At 49.6% G+C, this 26,745-nt stretch overlaps 2 protein-coding genes across 15 annotated transcripts in view; both read left to right on the top strand.

The window, feature by feature from the left end:
• The window catches only part of CCDC167 (coiled-coil domain containing 167), a 699,343-nt gene that overhangs the window by 493,593 nt on the left and 179,005 nt on the right, over positions 1–26,745 (top strand). The gene's annotated exons all lie outside the window — the stretch shown is intronic.
• MDGA1 (MAM domain containing glycosylphosphatidylinositol anchor 1) overlaps positions 1–26,745 on the top strand; it is a 65,120-nt gene that overhangs the window by 12,653 nt on the left and 25,722 nt on the right. For both annotated transcript variants that reach the window (XR_007725015.1, XM_050787584.1), the window contains exons 2-3: positions 20,541–20,680; positions 26,239–26,413. Coding sequence is in view for 1 of the 2 variants with exons in the window: in XM_050787584.1 (XP_050643541.1) it covers positions 20,541–20,680; positions 26,239–26,413 (315 nt within the window). In the remaining variant the exon portion in view is untranslated. The remainder of the gene's footprint in view (positions 1–20,540; positions 20,681–26,238; positions 26,414–26,745) is intronic.

The following is a 26,745-nucleotide window of genomic DNA, read 5'->3' as shown; positions in this document are numbered from 1 at the left end:
CTGCCAGCCAGTGGCCTTCGATGACCCAAAAACAGATCTTCCAGATTGATTGCAGGAAGAAACTGAGACCACAGAAGGCAAGTGGCTTGTCAAGGGCACACAGCAATTAGGTGCCAAGGCTGAAGTTAAAAGCCATGTCAAAGGACTTTCTACAGCTGGATCTTTCTCATTCTCTTGTGTCACCTCTCAGGCTTAGGAGAATCCAGGACATGTCTGCATGGCGTTTATAAGCTCATTGTGTGCCCACATCTCTATAATCCTTCCCCCTCCCCTGTGAACCTCATTTCTTATTCTCAGACCTCATTGTATCCAGACTACAGAAGCTGGGGCTCATTCTGGGTCTAGATCTCTAGTTAGATGTTAAGAGGCCCTTATCGGAAATGTCGGGGCACCCCCCACCCTTGTGGGTGGGAAGGTGAGCCTACTTGGTAGTGTGAACTGGAGGTTGCTGCCAGTCTCCACCGGGTCCAACATCTTGTCACACTGCCTACAAGTTCCACTTTAGAGTTATTAACAAGTTAGCTGGCAGACGCACTGCCACTGTTTCCAGAAGGTTACTTTGGGAATACCCAGCAGCCCTAAGCCTTCTCCCCATGGCACAGGTTGGTTGATCAGATGAGTTGGATCTTGAGCCATGAGATTCAGGCAAGGAGGTTTCCAGGAGAGGGATGGGTGGAGGAAGAGGATGATGGTGGGGTATTTGATATGTGTGTAGAGGGGTCATTAGGCAATATGTGGACTCTGTGTTGTGGCCACGTGAGATATTTCATAGTGGACACCATGGACAGTCAAAACACACTTGGACTCATAGTCTTAGTTTGGGTTCCCCCAGAAGTAGACTCTGAGATAAGGAGCTGAATGCTGTAATTATGTGGGAGGTAACTCTAGGAAACTCTGGGAGAGGAATGGGGAAGCGAGACAGGGAAGCAAAGGAAGCCAATGAAAGATGCCTTATCAAGTCAGTTACATCGGTGTCCTGTGGGGGAACTCTGGTACACTGTGAAGCACATACTTCAGAGTTTTCCCACCATGGGGTAAGGGAACTGGGGCATGTATACACCCACCCTGTATCCGTCATTGGATGAGGCTGCTTCTGGGGGTGTTAATTCCCGGTACTCCTAAACCACTGCACACACAGGCAGCGCAAGCTCTAGTGGCCAGAGATGGCCCTCAGGCAGAGAGATGCCTGCAGGCATTGGCAATTGGGAGTTGGCTGGTGGTGCACTGAAGTGTTTAGGAAAGGGGGTGCAGGTGGGGCAGCAACAGTCTGTATTACATCTTGCCTTAGCCATGGTCTTGCTTTTTCAGAGCCAGCCTGCTGTGTGGAGCTCTTTGTTTTTAGATCTCATGTTCTGGGCTGCATGTACAAGCTTCCGTTCCAGGCTGAAAACTCTTCCCCTGCAGCCACCAGACCTGCGCACTGCTCACTTGCTTCCTTGGATTTTGTGGTCAGAATCCAAGTGTGTCGATTTCTCCAAGACTCTCCTGATATAATTCAGGCTCTCCCTGAAGGATGCCTTATACCTGCGGAGGACGGGGTTGAGCATCACTAAGGACACACCCAGAATCTACAGGGTCCTTTGGGCATTGCCATGAGAGGCACCATGTTCTCCATCCCGCTGAATTTAAAACCAACATAGAGGTGGGGACAGTCTAGCCTAGAAGACCACTCCTTCTCCCTGGAGACAGGATTCTGGGTGAAACAATTGTTAGGGGTCAGAGAGTAGTAAGGTCGACTGCATTCTGTCTACTTCCCTGCCCAGGAGCCAAGCCATGGGCTATGACCAGAGTGGCCTGCACCCCTGAATATACCTGAGCCTCATGAGTCTGGCTCAGAGCAGCACTTCCACCCTGTTGTATATTTATCTCTTCTCTAATAACTGGGACCTGAGATTAATTAATTCAATATTTATTGAACCCTGCTATGTGCCAGACTCTGTTCTAGGTGCTGAGGATACAGCAGAGAGCAGGAAAGAGATGATCTAGAATCACAGACTCATAGAGTGACAGAGCCGGGGTGAATCTTAGGGAAAATCTAATCATTTGTCAGGAGAGAAATCTGAAGCCCAGAGAAAGCAAGAGAAGTTCTCAGGCCACACAGCAGAGAGGGTGCTCAGCCTGGAATCATGGAAGGTCAGACGTAATGGGCTTAGAGGTTGCCTGTTTCCACCTGCTCAGTTTTTGTTGTTGTTGTTTTTGTTTGTTTGTTTTTTGAGGCGGAGTCTGTCTCTGTCGCCCAGGCTGAAGTGCAATGGCGTGATCTTGGCTCACTGCAATCTCCGCCTCTTGGGTTCAAGGGATTCTCCCTCCTCAACCTCCCGAGTAACCGGGATTACAGGCACCCGCCGCCACACCCAGCTAATTCTGTATTTCTAGTAGAGACAGGGTTTCACCATGTTGGCCAGGCTGGTCTTGGACTCCTGACCTCAGGTGATCCACCCGCCTCGGACTCCCAAAGTGCTAGGATTACAGGCGGGAGCCACTGCGCCCAGCCTACCTGCTCAGTTTTTAGAGGCAGAAACCAATGGTCAGAGGTGAAGGGTCTCACCAAGCTGGTGGCCCTGCTGTATCTGCAAGTGAATACTCTCTTCTCTTCCACATCCATCTCCCAAGCCAGATCTAGATTCTCATTTCCTGAGGGGTGTGTATATGTGATGTGGGCAAGGGCAGTAGGCAGGGGACATGAGTACTTTTTTTTGATCAAGCCATGCACCTCCTTTACTGTGCCTGCTGGCAAAGTGGCCTCAAGTGATACTAGGAAGAGCTTGCTATTGAGGGATGCCCTGATATGCTCAAAGCACTGACACCCTTGTCTGATTCACTCCCTCCTTTCTGGGGACTTCAGGGAGCAGGGGCTGCAAAGTCTGGCTGGGGTGAGGGTGGGCTTCATCCCCCCATTGTCCCCTCCCTGTCTTCTGTTGGAGATCAGCGCGTATGAGTATCTGTGTATGGGGGCCACTGGTATGAGATAGACTTCTCTCACTGGGTATGTCAACAGAAGCTGTAATATATTCCTCCGGTTCTTTCTGCCTCATGCAAGTGCACATTATTTGTATTTTTTGTGCATGTAATATACAATGGCATGTGTGTGCTGTGGGTGTGTATATGTGTGACGATGTTGCACAAAGAACATGTATGTATGTGCAGGGAACTATGTATATGTGTGGTAGGGGGGCCTGCAGACCTCTTTGGGGGCTTCTCTGGGTCCGCTTTTATCTCACTGCCCTCCAGATGGCCTTTGCCTTGGTTGCAAGGCAGGGGGTGGGCACGGGCATCCAGCATCCCGGGTCATCAGTCAGGGACTTATGTCCAGCCTGGGTATGACCTCACCACCCTTCCCAGGAGACCTGAAGTGGGGAGCAGGGGCGGGCCGAAGCTGGCCTGGAGCTCCTGGCTAATTTTCCTGGCCTCGATCGATCTAGCAGCTTCTCCTGAGTCTATTAGCAGTCCGCAAGTGAAAATATCCCCCATCGCGAGCCCTGACCTGAGACAGGGAGGAATCCATAGCAATTTGTTCAAACAGAGGAAAGCGTTTCCCTCTGATTTGTATTCCAATTTATTCCAGGCAGGAAGGGGGTCAGGGTAGGAGGGCAAACCCAGGCACTGCCAGAGCTAGCCCCAGACCCGTGCCCTTTAACCCTCCATGCCAGCCTGGGTGGCAGCTGGACCTGCCCAGGGTTCCTGGGGGCGGGGGGCTGAGGAGGAAGGGTGGACCCCAGTAGGGGACAGGGAGGGAGGTCCGCCAGCCTTCCCAGCAGGCCCTGCTTGGCTGGAGAGCTCAGTTGTGGATTTGGTTTTCACAAAACACAAAGCCGCCTGCTCGGAGCCTCTCTCCCGGGCACTGGGGCCTGCGCCAGGTGTGCGCTCACCCGCTGCACCCGTGCCAGATTGGGGGCTGGGCTGGGTGTGTGGAGACAGTGGCCCCAGCTGGGCTGAGTGGCAGGGGGGCTGCTGAGGCCCAGAGGGGAGCTGGCACCTTTGAAAAGTGCTGGTGCAGCATGGAGAGCTCCAGCATGGCCTTCCGATCCAGTGCTCATGCTTCTCAGCCTGAACAAACTGGGGCTCTCTGGTGTCCTAACCAGGGACTGTTTTGAGCACCTACACTAGTTACAATTCTGGCTGTATTAAGTCCATGCTGTTTGCCGGGCACTGGACTAGTGCTGCTGCGTGTCTAGTGCTTGCAGGGTCTGGTCTTCATCTGCCTCAGTTTCCTCACTGGTGTTCCTCCCATCCTCTGCATACCTCGGTCACCTCCTTCATGCATCTCTGCTCAACCCTTCTCACTTCCTCTTGGGAGGTTCTTCTCCCTTCTAAGGGTAACCCTAGTGGCTAAGGGTCTCAGGGCTGATGCCTCTGAGAAAGCTGGCTTCCTTTTTCCCAGATTGCTTCCTTTGGCCCTACCTTGCCTTCCCCGTCAGGGCGCAGGCCTCCACAGAGTGCCATGGCAGCTGGAGAGGAGGATTCTGGGAAGGGTCGGGCAAGTGGTCCCGCACAGCTCACCTTCCGTCCCCACCTTTGCCTTCCCTGGTGTGTTAGCGCCCCCAGGGGAGGGGAGTAACCAGAGAAGTTCTTCACACTGAGGTGTCAGCAACTAGCAGCTCTGAGGTCAGCTGTCGCACATGACTTGCCAGGCTCCATGACACCATCGAGATCTAATTTCAGAATCAAGTAACTAAATATAACGAAGTCGATGAATAACCATCTCTCGTCCAGGTAGGGAGACAGTGTGGCCTGAAGGATAGGACCAGAGGCTTCTGAAACAGACCTGGGGTGGAGGTCTGCTCGGCCGCTCACTAGCCATGTGATCGTGGGCAGGTGTTGCACTGTGCCTCAGTTACCCCATGCACAAGACAGGGCTAATACTGGTACCTTCCTCAGAGGGCTGTGATAAAGGGGAAATGAGGAATGCGTGGGAAGCCATGTGCCTGGCATGTGGGAGTCAATGACCGCCGCTGTTCGGAGGAGGGTTTGCTAAGTGAGTGATTCCACCGCTGAGGCCAGGCTCAGGAAGCTGCTGCTGTCACTGGCTGAGGCACAGAGGCTGCCACAAGGGAGGCGGCATGGGAGGCTCTGTGTACAGGCACGTGACACAATATTGGGACAGAGAGGGAACAAGACTGAGACCCTGGCCCAGGAGGAAGGGTAGAAGAATTCCAGTCCTCCTTCCATTTTCTGTTTGGGGAAGTTTATAGCAAGAATCTTCCCTTTTAGCTACTGTACAGGGCTGGGAGACAGGTGTTTTGTACCAGTCCTTTACTGCCACCCACCCACTGTCCATTTCAGACCCCATTTTCCTCCCAGGGGGCAGCCTCCCTCCTCCCACATCCACAGCCCTCAGCTGTCTCCTGATAGGGGCTTTGCTGTCCCTGGCTGTGATTGAATTCTGGTCCACTTGTCCTTCTCCATCCCCAAGTCCTTCTTTTTTCTCCCCCAACCTACTCAATTTCAAGTCATTTACAAGTTGTTCAGAGGCTCAGCATTATAATCAGATCCTATGGAGCCTGCCACTTATGTGGTTTCCAAAATTTTAGCCATAAAAGGAGAGGAAACCCTTCAGTGATGGAGAAAAAATGAGAGACTACTTAAGCAGGAGGGCAGGTATTGCGTTTCCCGATTTATAAATATACCTGATGCTAAATAAAATATGTTCCTAAACTTTATGTTTCCTGAATTAATGCTTGAAAAAAAAGATTGTTCATCCCTTTAAGGGATTTAATGTGCTTTTGCTCCCAGGGGTGCTCGCCTTTTGAAAAGGATACAGAAAGAGAATAAACAAGTGACTATTTAATATGCAGGGTGTTGATTTGATGAGTGTTATGAACGCACAAAGCAGGGAAAGGGATTGAGTGTGATGGAGGTGAGGGCAGGCGGGCTGTCTTAAAGAGGGAGGCTAGGGACGGCCTCTCAGAAGAGAGCTGAAGGAAGGGATGGAACAGGCTCAGGAAAGCTGGGGAAGAGCAATCCAAGCATTGGGGAGGGGGTGGGGCTGTAAGTGCAAAGGCCCTGAGGTGGGAGAGGGCCAGGCCTGCTTGAAGACTGACAAAGAGGGCAATGTGGCTGGAGTGGGGAGGGCGGTAGAACGGGAAGTGGGGCCGGGAGCAGATGGCAGAGGGCATGGCAGGCTGTTGAAAACGCATTGGCTTTGACTCCAAGTGGGATGGAAGTCATGGCAGGGAGAGCAGAGGAGAAATGGGATCCTCTGCCTGCTCGTGGAGAACAGGCTACAGCAGGCAAGGGAGGAAGCAGGGAAGACCTATCAGGAGGCTGCTGTCATAATCCAGGCAGGCCTCGGTAGTGGGGGCTAAGACTAGGGTGGCATCGCAGGGGGGCAGATTCCCGACTGGTTCTGAAGGTCAAGCCAGCAGAGCTTGCTGGTGAATTGGGTGTGGGGTGTGGGAGGGGGAGAGAGGTCATGGATGACTCCCAGATTTCTGGCTGATACTTGGTTAACGGGAGACAACGTGTTCCCACTAATACAGGTGTAGGGGGGTGAGGAGTGGCTCCCAACCCTTGAGGGTACTGGGGGGCAGTGAAAGTTGGCTGCTGGAGGTCAGTGGATGGAGGGGCCATAAAGCTAATGAGGTCCCCTTTACATTTCTGCTCCCTGGTTCTTTAACCTCAGAGCTAATTTTCCTGTGGTCTCCTGGGCTGAGGCCAAGGCCTGGCCTGGAGGAATCAGGTAACTCCATATGTAGAGATGGCTTTAGGGGTTACTAGAAGTTGGGGTGCAGCACTCTATCTCCCCCTGCAGCTGGGTGGGGTGTTTTCCATGAGCCAGAGCTCTACCCAGGGACCCACAGTGACCCGAGGTCAGGGGGGTCAGAGTCTGCCTGGCTGTGGGAGAACCCCCAGCAATGCTGTCCTTCCCTTCCTTTCTGTGCTACTATGGCCAAGGCCCCACCAGCTCTCATGCTGCAAGATTGATTTGTTTTCATTGCTGTTATTGTTATTATTATCCACTTAAACAACTTCATAGGAAAAAAAGAAGCCCAGTGACTATCAACCATTAACCATTCATTCTAAACTCCCTGCCCACACCTGTCAATATATTTTTACATAGCGGTAAACAGTGGTCCGTTCTGCTTTCTCGGCTGACTTTATCTCCTACACACGTCTCCTGCTATTGACTGAGCCCTCAGACCTGTCACTTTAATGGCCGCAGGGCACCCCCTGCATCGATGTGCTGGAGTTCGGGTCACCGTTTCTCTGCTGCTGAGCGTTTGGGTAGGAGCCAGTTTCCCTTTCTTTTAAATAGCTCTGCCATGAATATCCTTATGTGAATTACTTTTTCCTTTTAAATTATTTCCTTGGGGCCTATTCCCCAAAGTGAGATTGCCTAATAGGTCATAGGATAGGAGCAGTTTTATGGTTCTCATTTCGCACTGCTGGGTTGTGTGACAGAAAGTTTGAGCTGGTGTTGTGCACAGCCTGGCCACAATGGATTTTATCATTTTAATTTACTTTCACTGGTTTAATAGGTGCATTATGGCCTGCTTTTTAACTTCCAATTTGCACCTCCTGAAGTCATACTTGGGTCGCTTGGCACCTAATAATAATAAGGCCTGATCTATGCAGAACTTTACAGTTTACATGATACTTTCTTAAATGTCATCTCACTTAATAAGACACTGTGAGCCTAATGTTATTGGCCTCTGTTTTATATGGAGAAATGGGGGCTTAGGCAAGTTAAGTGCTGGAGTGGAGCCTCTAACTAGTTCTTGCAGGTTTGGTTGCTTCTCTTCTCTTCTCTTCTCTCTCCTCTCCTCTCCTCTCCTCTCCTCTCCTCTCCTCTCCTCTCCTCTCCTCTCCTCTCCTCTCCTCTCCTCTCCTCTCCTCTCCTCTCCTCTCCTCTCCTCTTTTCTTTTCTTTTCTCTGTTGAGACGGAGTTTCACTCTTTTTGCCGGGGCTGGAGTGCAATGGCGCAATCTCAGCTCACTGTGACCTCCGCCTCCTGGCTTCAAGCAATGCTCCTGCCTCAGCCTCCCGAGTAGCTGGGATTACAGGCGCAAGCCACCACACCCAGCTAATTTTGTATTTTTAGTAGAGTTGGGGTTTCACCATGTTGGCCAGGCTGGTCTTGAACTCCTGACCTCCAGTAATCTACCAGCCTTGGCCTCCCAAAGTGCTGAGATTACAGGTATGAGCCATCATGCCTGGCCAGGTTTGGTTGCTTTTCTATTGCACTATGTGGAAAGGACTCCCTGCCACCTATCTCTGTCCATTCTTTTTTTTTTGTTTGTTTGTTTTTGTTTTTGTTTTTGTTTTTTGAGACGGAGTCTCGCTCTGTCGCCCAGGCTGGAGTGCAGTGGCGCGATCTCGGCTCACTGCAAGCTCCGCCTCCTGGGTTTACGCCATTCTCCTGCCTCAGCCTCCTGAGTAGCTGGGACTACAGGCGCCTGCCACCGCGCCCGGCTAATTTTTTTTGTATTTTTAGTAGAGACGGGGTTTCACCGTGGTCTCGATCTCCTGACCTTGTGATCCGCCCGCCTCGGCCTCCCAAAGTGCTGGGATTACAGGCGTGAGCCACCGCACCCGGCCCTCTGTCCATTCTTATGTGAGGGCTCAGGGTCCCCAGATGCCCACTGCAGCCCAAATCCAGTGCCTTAGCCTCATTTTCTCCCTTTGGCCCCTATATCCGGGCCTATGCCAGAACCCCACGCTGAGCCTGCTTGAGGGCTGGGGTTTAGCCCTGTGGGCCTTGGAGAGAGCCATGTTCCATCCCTTTGCCTCACTGGGCTTTTTGATTGGGTGGTGCTTTGGGGACTTCTTGCTTTAGCAAAGCCACTGCCATCCCCACATCCTGGCCCAGGCTCTGCCTGCTGGGTTGGAGGCCTGGATCTGGCAGTGTGTCTCCAGTCCTACCCTGGTGGTCCCCTATCCCTAGTGACTGTGCTGCAGACTCCTAGAGACCGGAGGCTGTCAGGCTCCACTCTGGAATAGGAGGACCTTCTCAGAGCAGACACTCTGAAGCATGAGTCTAGTTTTATTTCAGCCCCTTCCAACTGTACTTCTAGCGTATCTACTAGGCAGCACACACTGTGCACAGGGCATTCCATTATCAGTGGGTTTCACACTCACAATAGGGAGCCCTGTTATGTCCATTTTATAGTTAGGAAGCTGAGGCTCTAGACTAGATGGGTAAATGATTTGCCTCAAGTCACCCAGAAATTACTGTTTCCGTGGGCTTGGTTCAATAGGTATGCTTTGACAGGTGCAGGCTTGGTTAGATCTAGACCCTAGGCTGCTGCCAGGGACCGGTGCCAAGTGAATCACAGTGATGGGGTCTCCAAGACCAGCAGAGCTTGGTGGGGCTAGAACTTTCCTTTCTGGGATCCAGGAAAGGAAATTTTACATGAGTAACCATGAGTAACCCTGCTTCCATGGGTCCCACATCCCTGGGCCAGGAAGGCTCAGACGTTGGGATCCTAGGAGTCATTCTCTGCCCTGATGGCTGGAAGCCGCTCTTTTCCACTGTCATCTTACATATTCTCACGGGGAGAGCTTTTCCTCCCAGTGATTACTACTTTCAGCCCACCTTAATGTTCTGATCTCTCAGGATTACAAACTCCTGGTAATCCTCCAAAGTAGACCTCATTCAGTTTCATTTTTTCTTGCAAGACTTTGGAATAGGTTCCCAGAGCATCCTGGGCCATATTATTAAATGGAAATGGAACTGAAATTTATTAAGTACCTGCTAACTACAAGTCATTGTGCGATGTATCCAATATGCATTTTCTCATTGAATCCTTACGACAACCCAAAAGTTATCTCCACTGAAGCCTGAGACGTAGTATTATTCCCATTTTGCAGATGAAGAAACTGAGGCTAAAGGAGGTTAAACAACTTTCCCAAGGTCACTTGAACACTGAGTAAAAGGCAGAGCGCTCCTCCCTACCCCTCATCCTATGCCGTTGAGCAGCCCTCTCAGATTTGCATTTAAATCCTCTGATCAAGCGTTGCCCAACTCGTCCTGCCTTTACTGATTGGAGATGACCTATGTCCCCTCATCATTAATGGTTTTTTGTTGTTGTGTTTTTGCTTTTTTGAGACGGAGTCTCTCTCTGTCGCCCAGGCTGGAGTGCAATGGCGCGATCTCAGCCCACTGCAACCTCTGCCTCCCAGGTTCAAGTGATTCTTCTGCCTCAGCCTCCCAAGTAGCTGGGATTACAGGCACCCACCACCACACCCGGCTAATTTTTTGTATTTTTAGTAGAGATGAGGTTTCACCATGTTGGCCAGGCTTGTTTCGAACTCCTGACCTCAAGTGATCTGCCCGCCTCAGCCTCCCAAAGTGCTGGGATTACAGGCGTGAGCCACCGCGCCCGGCTATCATTAACAGTTTTATTTCTGGCATTCTGGGACCCACCAGGAGAAAGTCCCTTTATAGTTTTCATCAGGAGACCTAAGAGTCCTCATTAAAGGGCGTTGCTGGTGGCCTGTCCAGACACCGTCTAGTTCTATAAGTGGATGTACAGATTAGACTTCCACTGATAGACAGTGAAGATTCTATGAGCATCACCTGCCACTCTCCATACCTGTGTGCCTTCCAATGAGATCAGGATGTGGGCACAGTGGTGCTGAACATCCCCAGGGAATGGGACATAATGGACCGGCCAGCACTTACAGCAGAGGAGAGTTGTAAGGGCGCCAGCCTCTCCCAGAAGCTCCAGGCGCCACAGTGGCAGTGTCTGCAAATGGAACAAGGCCGTGCAAACTGTAGCAGGCTTGCATCTGACTATGAAAGCAGAGCTTGTTTTTGCACTCAATTGTGGTTGCAGGGTGGCGGCCTGCACACTGAAGCTTTCAGCTCTGGCTGGTTGCTGTATTCAGTGACAGCGCCCTTGTACCCAGAGGTCAGAGACACATGCACTGTGGTTAGGGAGAGATTTTTGCAGCCAAAGGGAAGGTTGGCTGAATATGGGTTTGGTTTTGATGAGCAAAAAAGGCCTTGTGTCGGGGAACAGGCTTTAATATGGTTTGCAGCAGGGAGAGGGCAGAGGTTCTTCACCTAGAAAGGCTATGCCTCATTTGGCTCTGTGTCCCAGCGCTGAGGGCAGGAGATTTCACATAATAGGTGCTTAGAAAATGTTACAAAGCCAATTAATGAATCAACGGCAAATTAAAAGGTGATTGTGTGTGCCCTTTGAGGGACTGGGAGGACAGGGAGTGAGAGGGAGGATGGGAAGGGAATGGACTCAAACATGGGTCTAATGACTGGAGAGAGAATGACCAGAACTGGATGGGCCAAAAGTCTGTTGCTGCTTTCCCTCAAGATGCTCTGCATTAGGGCAAGGCTGGAGGAGATGGTGTGGGTGAGTTGGGGCTGTTTCAAGCCGGCTTTCCTAGCACAGAACTGGAGCCTCCTCCAGCCTCAGAACACCCCTGAGAAGTCACCTGGTCCACCCCCGGCTGGTGGTGAACAGAGGACAGGCTCCAGCCAGCTCTGCAGAGAGCGGGACTGTGGTAAGGGCAGAGCAAACCCTGATGCAGTGAGCACAGAAGGGTAGGGTTAATTTTCCCCAGAGCCCACGCTCGATGGCTCACAGTCTGCAGAGAGGCTCGGAGCATCATCCCTGGCAGAAGGAGGCCCAGGTGGAGCAGGCCAGGCGCCTGCCCAGGAAAGCCTCCTCCCAGGCCCCCGGCCACCATTCTCTGAGCAGCTAATTAAAAGAGAAAAGCCTGTTAATATTTCAGCACTGTTAACTCCGCTAAATTATTAAGTGTCCATTTGCATTACATGCATAAAAGGATCAATAAACACGTGCGTTCCAGGGTCTGGGAGGGCGAGAGGTGTCACGGCGAGGGAGGGACGGTTTCTGAGGATGCTGCACGGCGTCGGTCCTACCAGGAACACGGAGACTCCGTCCTGAGCTGTGAGCCCTGCACTGGGCTAGGCACTTGGGAGGTGGAAATGCACGGAGGTTAGCATGAAAGACGGAGAGTCAGACAGGTTCCAGACCAATGGGGTGTCCTTGGGTAACTTATATAACCTTGCTGAACCTCAGCTTCCTCATCTGAAAAGTCCGAACCATAATAGGCTTGTTAGGAGCAATAAATACGATAAAAGATATAAAGCACTCAATATATTGCTGGCAGAGTAAATGTCAATAAAGGGTAGCTATTGCAGTTAATGTTATATTATGGGGATGGGGGTGGGGTGAGGCCTGAGACAGCACTAGTCTCTAGTTCACTGCAATCCCTCCCTGCTCCCTCTCTGCCTCTCAGTAGGTCTTTATAGGCATCGTTCTTATTCAGCTTTTCTAGCTATTCGCTTTCCTAGTGCAGAGCCTGAGTGCCATAGCTCCCTGTTACCTCAGAATCAAGTTTAGCGCTTCATACTGATAAGGGCTTGTTGAATGACTATCTGATGGAAGTCAGGACCAGAACACGGATCACAGTTCTGTACCTCTCCATCCAGAACACTCAGTGATGCTTCTGGGAGGTGGCTGAGGTGGTGGCACTTGCTGTGTCATCTGTGGGCAGATAGAACCGACTCTGGGCAGGGAATTTTGCAGCCCCTCCTTCTCCTTTTGTTTCCTTGCCCCTCCCTCACCCTGCTGTTTGGTTGTTTCCCAGCCTGCAGACTCACTTCCCCTGAAGGAGCCAGAAGCAGGAAGAGGGCAACGGTCCTCTTCTTTGATTATTGGCTGAGCTTTTGTTTTTTTGAGATAGGGGTCTTGCTCTGTTGCCCAGGCTGGAGTGCGGTGGTGCAATCATGGCTCACTGCGGCCTCGATCTCCTGGGCTCAAGCAATCCTCCCTCTTAGCCAGGATTACAGGCATGTGGCACCACGCCCAGCTCATTAAAAATTTTTTTTTTTTGTAGAGACGGAGTCTTGCTATGATGCCCAGGCTGGTCTTGAACCCCTAGCTTCAGGCAATCCTCCTGCCTCAGCTTCCCAAAATGTTGGGATTACAACATGAGGCACTGCGCCCGGCCTGAAGGAACTTTTTTTTTCTTTTGTTTAGATGGAGTCTCACTCTTTTCACCCAGGCTGGAGTGCAGTGATATGATCTCAGCTCCCTGCAATCTCCACCACCTGAGCTCAAGCCATTCTTCCACCTTAGCCTCCCGAGTAACTGGGAACACAGATGTGTACCACCATGCTGGCTAAGTTTTTATATTTTTGGTAGTGATGGGGTTTCACCATGTTGCCCAGGCTGGTCTCGAACTCCTGAGCTCAAGCGATCCTCCTACCTTGGCCTCCCAAAGTGCTGGGATTATAGGCCTGAAGGTGCTTTTAATCAAGGTTTTTCATTTGTCTTGCTGTCTATCTTGTTTGGCCCTCACCCTAGTGTTGTATCCATGTGCATTTGGCAGCACCCCTACCTGTGGCTAGCAGCTGGGTATGGATTCTCTTATAGGGGATGGGGATCTTTGATGAAATTCCCCCATTCCAGTGAGAATTCTCTTTGGATCCTTAGTTGGCAGGTTGGAGTTTGTCTTAGTCTGACTCCCTGAGAGTTTGTGGCTCCCTCACTGGGCCTACTGGGTTCTGGAAGCCCCCACCCATACCTGTACACTTTGGGTGTATGCTTTCTGGGAGGAAAAGAGTAAGCTGATAGGCCAGGAGCATTCTGCCTTGGCTGTGCTCATTAGGATGCTGCCCCAAGGGTGACGTGTCTCAGGCCACTTGGCTGTTCTCAACTAAGGGGTTGGGGAGGGGCGTGTTAACTCCTTAGCTGTCAGTTTTGTATTAAGTTTTTCTCCACTAGTTTTACAAAACATTGCTGTCTCTCAGGATGTTGAGGTGCTCTGCAAAGAAGGGGGTTTATGGCCAAATACATTTAGAAAGCACTGAGTGAAACCAAGTTACATGGATGTGTTTACTGCAGGACTTTTCAGAGCCTTTAATGCTATACTTTGTGTGCTAAGTCTTTCTCACAGAGAGCGAGAGAAAGAACACGCAGCATCCTTACTTGACAGTGAAGATCGTCTGTGATGGACTGTCAGTGAACGCTCTGTGGCACACAGGTTGGGAGAGGCTGTTTTCCTTTTCCATGGGGTTTCGTTGATAGAAATCAGGAGAGTAAAATAGCAAAGTCTCATAGACCAGAGGCAAGGAAACATACTTGGTTCTGAAATCCTGTTCAGTTTTTTATCCACCAATATGGTATCAAGCAAAGATGATCAAATCCAGCCATGCCTCTGAAATTCCTGGGGACAGTGAACAGAGTCCCAAGTTAGCAGGTGGAAGGCCTGGGTTTGAGTCTTGGCTGTGCTGCTGTCTCAGCGAGTGACTTGGACGAGACATTTCCTCTTCCAGGCGTTGGTCTCCTTCTCTGCCAATGGGGCTAAATGCGACTTTCCCTTTCTGCTTCACAGGACTGAGGCAAGGAGCTTGGAAAGGTACAGTGGACCCCAGGAAGGTGCCAACCCTCATCATCTGTGACAGAGAAGGCAGGGTCCTCTCATGCAAAGGGCTTGAAGACTGCAGGGGATGTGCGTTCTTGAGAGGAGTGCAGGATCATTTATAGAATAATAATGCTGGCTGACGTTTTTAGATTGCATACTGTGTACCAGGCACTGTTTTAAACACTTTACATGAGTTTCCTTATTTATTCCTCACAACAACCCCATTTTGCAAATGAGAAAACTAAGGCTTAAGTAACTTGCACAGCCAAGTGCACTAGTACCATGAGAAGGGGGATACTCGGGGAAGGGCTCCAGTCCTTCCCACTTTCCAACCCCTCTGAAGCCCTGCACAGCCCTCAGCATGAATTTTGAACATATTCATGAAACACCCCTACCCGTTTAATGACTGCTTTGAGCATTTCCACCCCTGGTTGCATGTGTAGGGGTGCACAGCAGCTGGTCCCCTTTCCCTATCTCTTGCTCCTATTTCATCATCTTGGGAGCTGTCATTTATGGAGAGAGCACATACTATTTGACCAGGTGTTTTACATATATTGCATTAACCCCTCATACCAGCCCTGGGAGAAGGCATTATTGTTCTTATTTTATAAATGAAGAGGCCGAGGCTCAGAGAGGTTAAGTAATTTGCCCAGCATCACACAGCATCACCCAGCTAGTGGGTAGCAGAGCCAAGAGAATGGGCCCCAAATCGTGTGACTCCACAGCTGTGTGCTTTCCATCTCTCTAAAGCAGACCTTTTCTCTCCCCACGGTTCCTTATCACATCCCCCTGTTTTCGAGTCATCATAGCATTTAACACACTCTGAAACCACCCTGTCCATTTCTGTTTCCTTTTTTGCTGTCCATCTCCCCAGCAATGCTCTTTGAGAGCCATCCCTTGTTTGCTTTTCATGACAGTATCTCCAGCGCCCAGCACAGCGCCTGGCCCAGAAGGACTTATTGTTCGACAGACTGAATGAAAGGATTATGTCATGGTGTGTCTGGAAATAGCCATGCCCAGGTTGCCGTCCGAATCAGGAGATGCTGCTGCAGGCAGTGCCTTCCTAGGGTGTGTGGAGCTGGATGGAGGCTGAGGTACAGTGGGGCAGGGACCCTTTGGGGTTTAGAGTCAGAAATATGGTTCTGGCCATTCCAGGGGTGACCTGAGCCAATGGGAGGCTGACTCATGCTAAGGAAACTCAGTGGGGGGTGATGAGCAAATTGAAAGGCCAAGGCCAAGGGGGACTAGGTAATTTACTACTAGTGAGGACTCATTTCAGAAGGAAAACTGTACCTGGAACCAAATCAGCAACGGGAAGTGGCTCATCAAGTAAGAGTGAGAATAAAGGGAGTTGGATAACTGTAATAGTAAATGGATTATCCTGGATAATCTCAATGGTTAATATCATCCCAGGACGGTAGATGCTGTTTTCTAAAAACCGAGGTGTAATTTAGAAGGTATAATATGGTGAAGTCCAAAGCAGATACCTTGATGTGCTTTTACTTGTGTATCCAGACACTGTGCAACCACCACTCAGATCAAAATGTCCAACATTTCCATCTCTCTTCTTCTCCCCATGAAAGTTCTCTTGGCCGGGTGCAATGGCTCACGCCTGTAATCCCAGCACTTTGGGAGACCGAGGAGGGTGGATCACAACGTCAGGAGTTCTAGACCAGCCTGGCCAACACAGTGAAAACCCGTCTCTACTAAATATACAAAAATTAGGTGGGCATTGTGGCAGACACCTGTAATCCTAGCTACTTGGGAGGCTGAGGCAGGAGAATTGCTTGAACCCGGGAGGCAGAGGTTGCAGTGAGCTGAGATTGTGCCACTGCACTCCAGCCTGGGTGACAGAGCTAGACGCCATCTCAAAAAAAAAAAAAAAGTTTTCTTATGCCCTTCTCAGCAAATAATCTCCCACCCCACCCAAGGGCAATCAGTGTTAGGCCTCTGCTACCCTAAGGTAAGTTTTTCCAGTTTTAAGTTTTGAATAAATGAAATCGCACACCATGAATTTTTTTTTTCTGTCTTTAGCATTACAATACACTGTATGTTTGTGTCTGGGTTCTTTCACTCAAATTGCGCCTGTGAGATTCAACAGTGTCATGTCTCTACCCTTTTTCACTTACGGTGAATATTCCTTTGTATGAAGATACCAGAACTTATTTGCTCATACAATTCTTGATGGATGACATGTAGGTTGTTCTTGTTTTGAGCTATTGTGAATAAAGCCACTGTGAATATTTTTGTACTTATTGTTTGGTTGCCATAAGTACTCATTTCTACTGGGTACATATTTGGGAATGGAATTGCTACATCATGGGTTATACACCTATTTACCTTTAGGAGGTACTGCCCAAATTTCTTCCAAAATGGTTCTAGCATTTTAGAGTTGGGTGGTCATCAAAGGGAGTTGGATCATCTTTTTTTTTTTTTTTTTTTAGACAGAATCTCACTCTCTTGCCCAGGCTGGAATACAGTGGCATGATCATAGCTTATTGCAGACTTGAATTCTTAGGCTCAAATGATCCTCCTGCCTCAGCCTCCTGAATAGCTGGGACTGCAGGCACACCCCCCCATGCCTGGCTAATTTTTGCAGTTTTTGTAGAGACAGAGTCTCACTATGTTGCCCAGGCTGGTCTAGAACTCCACGGCTCAAGTGATCCTCCACCTCAGCCTCCCAAAGTGCTGGGATTGTAATTGAGTCATCACACCTGCCCAGGAGCTGGATAATCTTAACAATGTCATCTCTGATATCCACTCATGGCCCCATCTCCAGTGGGAAAATACACCTGTCAGGTGACTAGAGGCCCTGTGTCTGCCGATCAGGTTCCATCTGCCCTGGCCGGTACTAGCTGTGCCCTAAGAAAGTCCAGCTCTCCAGCTCTTTTTCAATATTCCTTATCTGTCACCAAAGCTTCTGTCATTACAACACTGCCTTGCTACAGGCAAGCCACAGCGTCCAAGATTACAGCTTATCTTCCATTGGAGCCTGTTAAATCGATGTCTTCCTTGTTGAGAGGCACCCCAGGCCTCTTGGTCTTATCAGCAACCGGCATGCACATCATCTTTTGGTGGGTTGTTTCTTGATGAGATTTCCTGAGGACTTCAGCCACAGATGGCTATCTCTTTCACGTATGGTGATGTTCATGCATTTTTATTGCATGAGGTGACAGTTTTGGGCCCAGTTCCCAGATTCTGGAGTGCATCTTATATAGGGACGACTATGTGCTGATTACAAAATTCGTAGAAAGTGTGAGTTGAAAAAGACCTTAGAAGTCATCTAATCTACCCTTCCTATGGGTAGGGAAACTGAGGCCCAAGATGGTGAAGTGGCTTGCTCAAGGCATACATTGCTTGTCTCCTGACAGCCAGCCAGGTTCATTCCTCTGTGGCAGCCAGGCAGGCAGGATGGTCACCTGGACACTCAGACTCTGGGTTGGTAGCAGCTACCACTGTTTACCAAACCCGCTGCTGTTTGCAGAGACCCTCATCATTAAACATAGCCTGTGTCACTCCCAATTGCTGACCAAGTTTAGTGACCTGCTGCCAGGCTACCTCTGGGGACTCTACCTCTGTGATTAGTTCATGTCTATCCCATCAGTGTTGGTGGAAGGCCCTGCTTGTAGCATCTGTAAAACACGTTACGACTCTACTAAGCATTTTTCATTTATCCTGTGTTATCATCACATCTACCATTGTGAGTTCTTAGGGTTGGTAGTGTTCTCTTCATTTTAGAGATGAGAAAACTCATGTCCAAAGGTCACTAGAGGTTTACCCTGTGTAATATAATTTGAGACTTTGCCCTGTCAGCTAGCACAGAGCCTCCCTATCCCTGAGGCCTGGTTCAAAAACTACCTCTTCCATGGAACCTTCTGTGGTTCTTCCTCCAGAAGATGGTGATGCCTGTTTTCTGACATCCTAGGGCCTTCTATATCTCTCTTATGTCCCCCAGCAACTTCACCATGGGATATCCTTATAAATCCGTTCATTCAGTGTTCGCTGAGTACCTGCTGTTTTCAAGGCCTTGTGCTGGAGATCCCAAGATAAAGCTCAAGGTCTGGTAGGCAGAAAGACAAGAATCCTGAATTTGACAGAAACACAGGCCTGATGCTTTGTTGTTGCACTGGGGGAGTGACGCACAGTGTAGACACATAAAGAAGGAAGGTGCCTGTCAGTCATGGGACATTTCCTGGAGGAAGTTGTACATTTTCTGTATCGGCTTTACCTTCTTATCTTCTTATCTCTGTTAACTGAGGAATCATGAGAATTATAAATTCAGATAAGAGAACTTTATTTCTTATAGAGGGTTGCGTCCTGTGGGGTGGCCATCCTGACAGGCTGGGAAGAGTAGCCTCTGGCAGAGACTGAAAGCAGTCACTTTGAAAGAGGAAAGGTGAGACAGGAATTTCTGCTGAACAGGTGGGCCAGGTATACATTTTCAACAGGTTATGGGAGGAGCTATGAATATTCACAAAGGGGGATGTACACATGCATAGTAAACAAATGTGCATGTTACATACATCTCATGTTCACTTTGGGGTGCAGACAACATTTAAATGCACCATAATCTGGCCTATGTGTCAAAAGGTGACACAGAAGACACAAAGGCACTTAGTGGGCAGCCTCTGTCAACTGGCCAGAACCAGTTCATGGTTGCTGGTCTTTTATCTGGAGAAAGCTACTGAAATCAGTCTCTTGTCTGATCAAAGGTGTAGTTATGGCTGGTGGAACGGGAGGCCAGTTAGTCGGTGCCTGGCAGTAGATGGTCTGCAATTGTTTCAGTATTGCTTATCTCCAGGCCAGTGCTTGTTTAGCTGCTAGAGAAAACAGAAAGCCTTGTGGCAACTAGAACATGGCTTATTCTTTAAGTGTAGGGGGTGTGACTTACTCGGGCCTGGCGTGACCTTAGGTCCTGTTTGTAATTTGATATCTCTTAGCCACAGTCTGTTCTATCACTTTTATGATTTCTATTTTAACACCACCGTGCCCCTCTTTAGAGCAGGGACGTCGTTTGTACCTCCTTGTGTTCCTTATACCCAGTATCAGCTCTTCTACTTCACTCTCTCCCTTCTCAGCTGTGAGCAGAACCTGTGAAGTTGGGGTCTTTTCCTCTTCCTAGAGTTTAAGCATTGGGGGGGCTGGGACCTGGTTTGCCTTTAGGACAATGGGGCTAAACAATGGGGCAGGGGCTATGACCTTGGCAAGTTCAGTCATTTCCCACTGGGCCCATCCAGCTACATCCTAGCTTTGGTCCCCTAGCCTGGGTCACAGCCCAGCCCTGGGCACTGTGAGAGAGGTCAGGGAGGAGCCACAGCCTTTTGCCAGCTCCCAGGCCCCAACTTCTGTGAGCACTTCTGTCCCTTGGAGAAGAAGTTGGACACAGCCTCAGAGAGCAATGAAAAAACAATGAAGGCCTTTGGGGAGGGCAATGTGCAGCCGGGTGTGTGTATGTGTGTGTGTGTGCCTATGTGTCTTAGGTTAGGCTCTCTAAAAGCAAAGCCTGAGATGGTTGGGGCTGGGGAGTTATGGTTTAGGCAAGCTATTTGCTGGGAAAATGCTCTCAAGAGAAACTGAGGGAATGAGTGAGGCAGCCAAGCAAAGATGAGGCTCAGGAAGCTTAGCCTCAGCCTGTTTCCAGGGGAGCTCTGGAGTATGACAGCGCCATGGTCACCCCACCTGCGTGTGTGTGTGTGTGTGTGTTGCAGGGGAGAGGGAGTAATCTCCTAGGCATTTCTGGCCAAAGCAGCTCTCTTGGCTAAAGGCAATTCCCTGAGGAAGGCGAGTACCCTGAGCTGTCAGCAGCTGGGGATGGATGCACCTGTCACCTTGGGGAGCTGGGAGGGGCGCTGACGGCATCCACCGCCGGGACTGCTAAGATGGTGATGCTAACTGAGTGACGACCGGTCTGTACAGATGACAAAGCCCCTTCACACAGTCAGCCCACTGAAAAGCACAGCTCTTTTGCAAGGGGTTGGGGAACTGTCCCTTTTCTGAGTTCCTGGCCCTCCTGGTTCTGGCCTGGGGGTCCTGGGAGGATTCTTTCCTGGGCTCAGCAGGGGCAGGCCTCTGAGGAATGGCCTGGAGAGATCTGGGCTGACCCCTCCCCAACACCCTCAGGAGGGAGCCCCAGACTTCTGGCCTTGGCACCTCTTCTCTAAACCTCCTCCATCCTCTCTTGCCAGCTCCAGCCCAGGCCCAGATCGTGCATGCGGGCCAGGCGTGTGTGGTGAAAGAGGACAATATCAGTGAGCGTGTCTACACCATCCGAGAGGGGGACACCCTCATGCTGCAGTGCCTTGTAACCGGGCACCCACGACCCCAGGTAAGCCCCCAGCCCAGCCTTGCTCAGGCCCCTCCTGCCCTCACCTTGCCTGGGCTCAGCACTTAAGAAGAGACAGCAGGATACGAGGACTCATGATGCACCACAGCATGGAGGCAGAGAACAGGAGATGGGGGCTGGGGAAATAGCTGGAAAATTAACTCTGTGGGGAAGGGCTGGAGGCTATGGGCTCATTCACCTGAAAATATTGACGGCTGAGGGGAAAAATAGAATGCCGGTTGTTCAGTTCCACTCCAGTCCACGGATCTGTTGAGCAGACACATCCTTAGATGCAGCTTCTAATGTGTCTGCAGGCAGACCATGTGCCAGGCACCGTGCCAGGCACTTTCTCCAGTGTTTTCCCTTTGGAGCCTCACAGCTGTGCAGAGAGGAAGGCATTAGTGACCCCCTTTGCAGCTGAGGAATTTGCGACTCAGCGAGGTTGGGTAAACTCCCAAGCGCACGCAGCTCTTGTGAGGATGGAAGCAGACATTGAATCCAGAACCAGTGTCCTCTTAGTTTACTCTGCTTCCTCCCAGCATGTCCATCTTTGAGTTGGGGACTCCAGGAGTGGCAAGCAGCATAGAAAATGTGATCTCTATCTACTTCAGGCTTCTGGCAGGCAAGCTTCACACCCTTGAGGCTCACAGAGCCAAAGCAATTAGAAAGAAACAGAAAATAAGAATCTGGGAATGCCAGATGAATTTTGTCACAGATGAAGTGTATGGCTCAAGCAGGAAGCAGTGGCCCATGATCACTGAGAGCTGAGGGGAGGAGGTGGGCTGAAGGGATGGAAGGAATTTGCTGATGAGCTGCTGTGACCTTTAATAGCAGCAGAAAGGGTGACAACTGGATCCTAGAAAGGACAGTGAAATACAAAATTCTTTTTCCTGGATCATTTTGGGAACATAGATGACTTTAGTAGGTTTGGCCTTGAGACAGGCAGATGGACAAAAAACTATGATCACTGCTGCTGCTTCTCAAAGGCATGTTTTAGAAGGGAAAACAATGCTGCTGGATTTAGGTCGATGTCTGTGTCAGGTGTGACCATTAAAGGATGGATGGTCCTCCCTACAAGCCAGTGAGGCCACTGGGTCATTTCTCCCTAAGGCTGCACTGGCCATCTGTGTGTGGCTCCTTATGTGTCCCTGTATGGGTCATGTGTGGTTGTGGCTATGTGTATGTGTACCTGGTTTTCTATTTCCATCAGTGGCTTCATTCGTTCTATCACCCAGGCGCAAACCCTTGGGCTCATATTTGACCTTGCATCTTCTCGTTCCTCACATCTAGCCAGACTCTGAGGCCTTGTTTTCTTTTCTTTTTCTTTCTTTCTTTCTTTTTTTTTTTTTTTTAAGATGTGGTCTCACTTTGTTGCCCAGGCTGAGTACAATGGCGAGATCATAGCTTACTGTAGCCTTGACCTCCTGTGCCCAAGTGATCCTCCCACCTCATCCGACCAAGTAGCCAAGACCACGGGTGTGTGCCACCATGCCTGGATCATTTTTCCTTCTTCTTTTTTTTTTTTTTTTTTTTTTTTTTGTAGATATAGAGTGTCCTATGTTACCCAGGCTGGTCTTGAACTCCTGGCTTCAAGCATTTCTCCTGCTTCAGCCTCCCTAAGTGCTGAGATTACAGATGTGAGCCACTATACTGGCACGCCTTTCTTTTTATGTCTCTTGCGTGGGTCTCCTCCTCTCTTTTCTTCATTAGTCTTCTAGGTCAGCCTATCAGTCCTGTCCCTTGGTCCATTGCAGTACACTCTAAACTGACCTCCCAATCTCTCACCTCACCCCTCCTCCCATCTATTTTTTTTTTTCAAGGCAGGGTCTTGCTGTGTCGCCCAGGCTGGAGTGTAGTTGTGCAATAAGGCTCACTGCAGCCTTGACCTTCTGGGCTCAAGCAATCCTTCCCCCTCAGCCTCCCAAGTACCTGGGACTACAGGCGTGCGCCTCCATGCCCAGCTAATTTTTTTTTTTTTTTTTTTTTTCTGCAGAGACAGTGTTTCACCGTGTTGCCCATGCTGGTCTTGACCTCCTGGGCTCAAGTGATCCTCCCACCTCACCCTCTCAAAGTGTGGGGATTATGGGCATGAGCTACTACACCCGGCCCCCTTCAATCCGTTCCTGCACTTTGCTACCAGAATGATAACCCCTGTTGTGCTACATCATATCACTCCCCTGCTCAGAGACGTTCAATGGCTCCCCTTCATTTACCAGATTAATTCAAGCTCCTAGGGATGGCATTGAAGACCTTCTACAATCTGGCCTCCACCTGCCTCTCTTGTCTGATCTCCCACTGCCACCTTCCCCACACCCTGTGCTCCAGTCAGACTTGCCTCCCCATCATCCCCAAGTACAACCTTCCTGCTTTAGCTGAAGTTGCTTGCCTCTCCTAAAATGCCTTCTAGCTTTTTTGCTTGTTTCATTATAAGCAGTATTTATTGAGTACCTGCTACATGCAAGCAAAGTTATGGGTCCTAAAGATGCCCCTATAGTTTCTGTTCTCATGGAGCATCCAGACTACTAGAGAAACAAGGGAAATACCATCTCATGACCTACTTAGTGGTCAAGATGGGGGACTGAGGGAACATGGAGTGCCTCACTCCAAACAAGCTGTGAGAAGGAGGGATATCTGGGGGCCAGAAATGCAGACAAAATCTACAGTGATGGCAGGGAGCAGAAGTTGAGGAACCTAGCCCGTGAAGAGACTGGCACTGCATACACACTGTACTGATAGTTGTATTAACACACACATAAGGGGTATGCATTGAGGCTGCAGGTCCATCCATGGCTGGGAGCTGGAATTGAACTCTACCTAAAGCTGGAAGCTCAACAAGAGTGGCATCATCTATGATGAGGACCAGAAGATCTCTGTCCCACAACCCAGAGTCACTGCAGGGAACAGACTGTCCTTCAGGGTGTGGATATAAATGCAGCCACCTATGATATAGTATAACCCAAAACCTGTCTGTATTTTGCAATATCCAAATAGTGAGGAAACCCTAACCTGAGAAATCAACAAAAAAATGTTTTGGAATCTATGAACCCATGATCTTGGGTATAGGCAACCACCTATACCCAAGTAGTGAATGAGATCTGCACCACAAACAGGACCATAAAGGTCCAAATAGGACTTCTATGGAAGATGATCCCACTGAGTACAAACCTGTGGAGTAAAATTTTAAAATATTAAAAAATACAGTGCCAGAAGAGTTAGTCCATAGACTCAACAAGGTGAATCATTCACAACTGAGGAACTAGAGAAAATAGAGCAATTTGAAAGGATCTTAAAAATTAAAAAAAAATTTAAATATTGGAAGAGATTATGGAAGGAATAGAATCCATAAGACAGGAGATTATAAACCCTGATCAGTTAGGTACAGAAAGAAGCAAACAGAAATCCTAGAAATAAAAATAATATAGTCTTTAAAAAATTTGGCCTCAGTACTCTAGAGATAGCTAAAGAAAAAATTAGTGAATTGGATAATAGATCTGAGGAAATCAGCCATGCATTTCCAATGGAGTCCAGGGAAGACAAAGAGACAGGAGGTGTGAAAAATAAGTTGAGACATGGAGGATACAATAAGAAGCTACAACATAAATTTAGGCATTCAAGAAGGAATGAATAGAAAAAGAGAGGAGGCAATGTTTAAAGAGATGAAGGGCCAGGCTCAGTGGCTCACATCTGTAATCCTAGCACTTTGGGAGACCAAGGTGGGAGGACTGCTTCAGACCAGGAATTCAAGACCAGCCTGGGCAACATAGTGAGACCCTAGCTCTAAAACAAAATAATAATAATAATTAGCCAGGTGTGGTGGCACACACCTGTAGTCCTAGCTACTTGGGAGGCTGTGACAGGAGGATCCTTGAGCCCAAGAGTACCACTGCACTTCAGCCTGGGTGATAGAGCAAGACCTCATCTCTAGTGATAAAAAAAAAAAAAAAAAAAAAAAAAAAAGATTGAGAATTTTGTAGAATTGAAAAAAGGTAGGAACTCTCATATGCATAAAGCATACCAAGGCTTGAGCAGTATGTAAACAAACTCCATCCAGATAAAATGTTTTATGTAAACATCAAACATCAAGTACAAAAGGATCAAATGTTTTCATGTCCCTATTATCTCTCCAAAGCACTCTCTAATCTGGTGTCTTGCCTGAAACTGCCTCTAACTTTTCCCAGGTTTTGTAACCTCTAGGTCCATGTGGGTAGAGTCAAATATGGGCAGGGGACGAGAGCACCAACACTGTGGTCCTGGGTGGTCCTCCCTGCATAAGAAAGGTTGCCCTTTCACTTCTTCTCCCCAGCCTTACTTTTCTGGCCTCTGGCCTAACCTGTTCACCAGGATTGGGCTCCCTGCCCTGTCTCTGTAATAAGCAAGCCTCCCTACTTAAAGACTGAAATCTGTACCCACTGCCCCTGCCTCTGCCCCACTCCTTAGACTTAGTTATCTAAAACTGGTCTGTTTTACTTAAAACTCTGGCACCTTGAGTAATAGGCTCAGGTTTCTCATGCAATCTTTAGATTATAGAGAAATATAAATTTCTCTATAATCTAAGACAATATTAATAATCATAGAAATTTGTTGAATGACTAATATATACCAGACACCACACATAGGTGATTTATACACTTCCTTTGTAAACCTCATAATAAAACCTTGCAGAGTGGGTATCATGGTGTATTAGTCATGCATCGCTGCATAACAAATACTCCATAACTTAGGGGCTTCAAACAATACGTACTGTCTCACAGTTCCTGTGGCACAGGAACCTGAGAGCAGCTTAGCTGGCTGGCTGTGGCTCAGGGTTTCTCACAAGGCTGCAATCCAGGTGTCAGCCAGGGGTGCAGTCATTGAAGGATGACTGAGACTGGAGGATCTTCTTCGAGGCTAACTCACGTGGCTGTTGGTCTGAGGCTTCAGTTCCTCCCCAAGTGAGCCCCTCCACTGGGCTGCTCAGGACCTGATAGCTGGCTTTCCCTGGAGTGACTGACCAAGATGGAAATCAGTCTTTTTTTTTTTTTTGAAACGGTCTGGCTCTGTTGCCCAGGCTGGAGGCAGTGACCTGATCTGGGCTCACTGCAACCCCCGCCTCTGGGTTCAAGTGATTCTCCTGCCTCAGCCTCCTGAGTAGCTGGGACTACTGGCGGGCACCATCACGCCTGGCTAATTTTGTATTTTTATTAGAGACGTGGTTTCGCCATGTTGGCCAGGCTGGTCTCGAACTCCTGAGCTCAGGTGATCCGCCCGCTTGGCCTCCCAAAGTGCTGGGATTAGTGGCTCACCGCGCCTGACCGAATCCATTCTCTTAAACACAGCGCTGCGCGCCCCATTTAAAGCCTCTTCCCTCTGATCCCGGATTCCCCAGCTCTTGACCCCGTGGCATCCTACCCCGTCTGTGCATTGCCACGTCTGTCTGGGTTCGTTTCCTAGGCCTGCGTGTGCCCCACGTGCGCGTGTGAAAAAGTATGGGAAAAAGGGGGTGCCGTTGCAGGGCACTCAGCGCTGAGGCCTCCACCCCGTGCGAGTCTGACAGTCTGACTCTGCCCCGCCCGGTGGCCCAGGTACGGTGGACCAAGACGGCAGGTAGTGCCTCAGACAAGTTCCAGGAGACATCAGTGTTCAACGAGACACTGCGCATCGAGCGTATTGCGCGCACGCAGGGCGGCCGCTACTACTGCAAGGCTGAGAACGGCGTCGGGGTGCCGGCCATCAAGTCCATCCGCGTGGACGTGCAGTGTGAGTTGAGGCCTTCCTCTCCCCGGGCCCTGACAGCCCAGCCTGGGCCAGAGGGCACCCCGGGGCTGAGGTGAGGTGGGGAAGTGGGGACGGGATGGGATGGAGAAGCTGACTTCGGTGGAGGAGCCTGAGAGGTACCGGGCGGTGTGTACCACCCTCTACCATCTACACCTTCGCGCCTGTAATCCCATGTGAACCTTGCAACATCCCTGTGAGGTGAGCAGGGAGGGCAGGATGGGTTGATTTACACCCCTTCCACAGATGAGAAAACTGAGGTCCCATGTGATTTGCCCACAGACATGGTGTGGGGTAGCCTCAGATCTGAGATGAGG

Source organism: Macaca thibetana, chromosome 4 (assembly GCF_024542745.1).
Source record: "Macaca thibetana thibetana isolate TM-01 chromosome 4, ASM2454274v1, whole genome shotgun sequence".
Lineage (NCBI taxonomy): Eukaryota > Metazoa > Chordata > Mammalia > Primates > Cercopithecidae > Macaca > Macaca thibetana.
The sequence above is the reverse complement of the archived record's forward strand: the minus strand, read 5'-3'. Positions and strand labels throughout refer to the sequence as shown.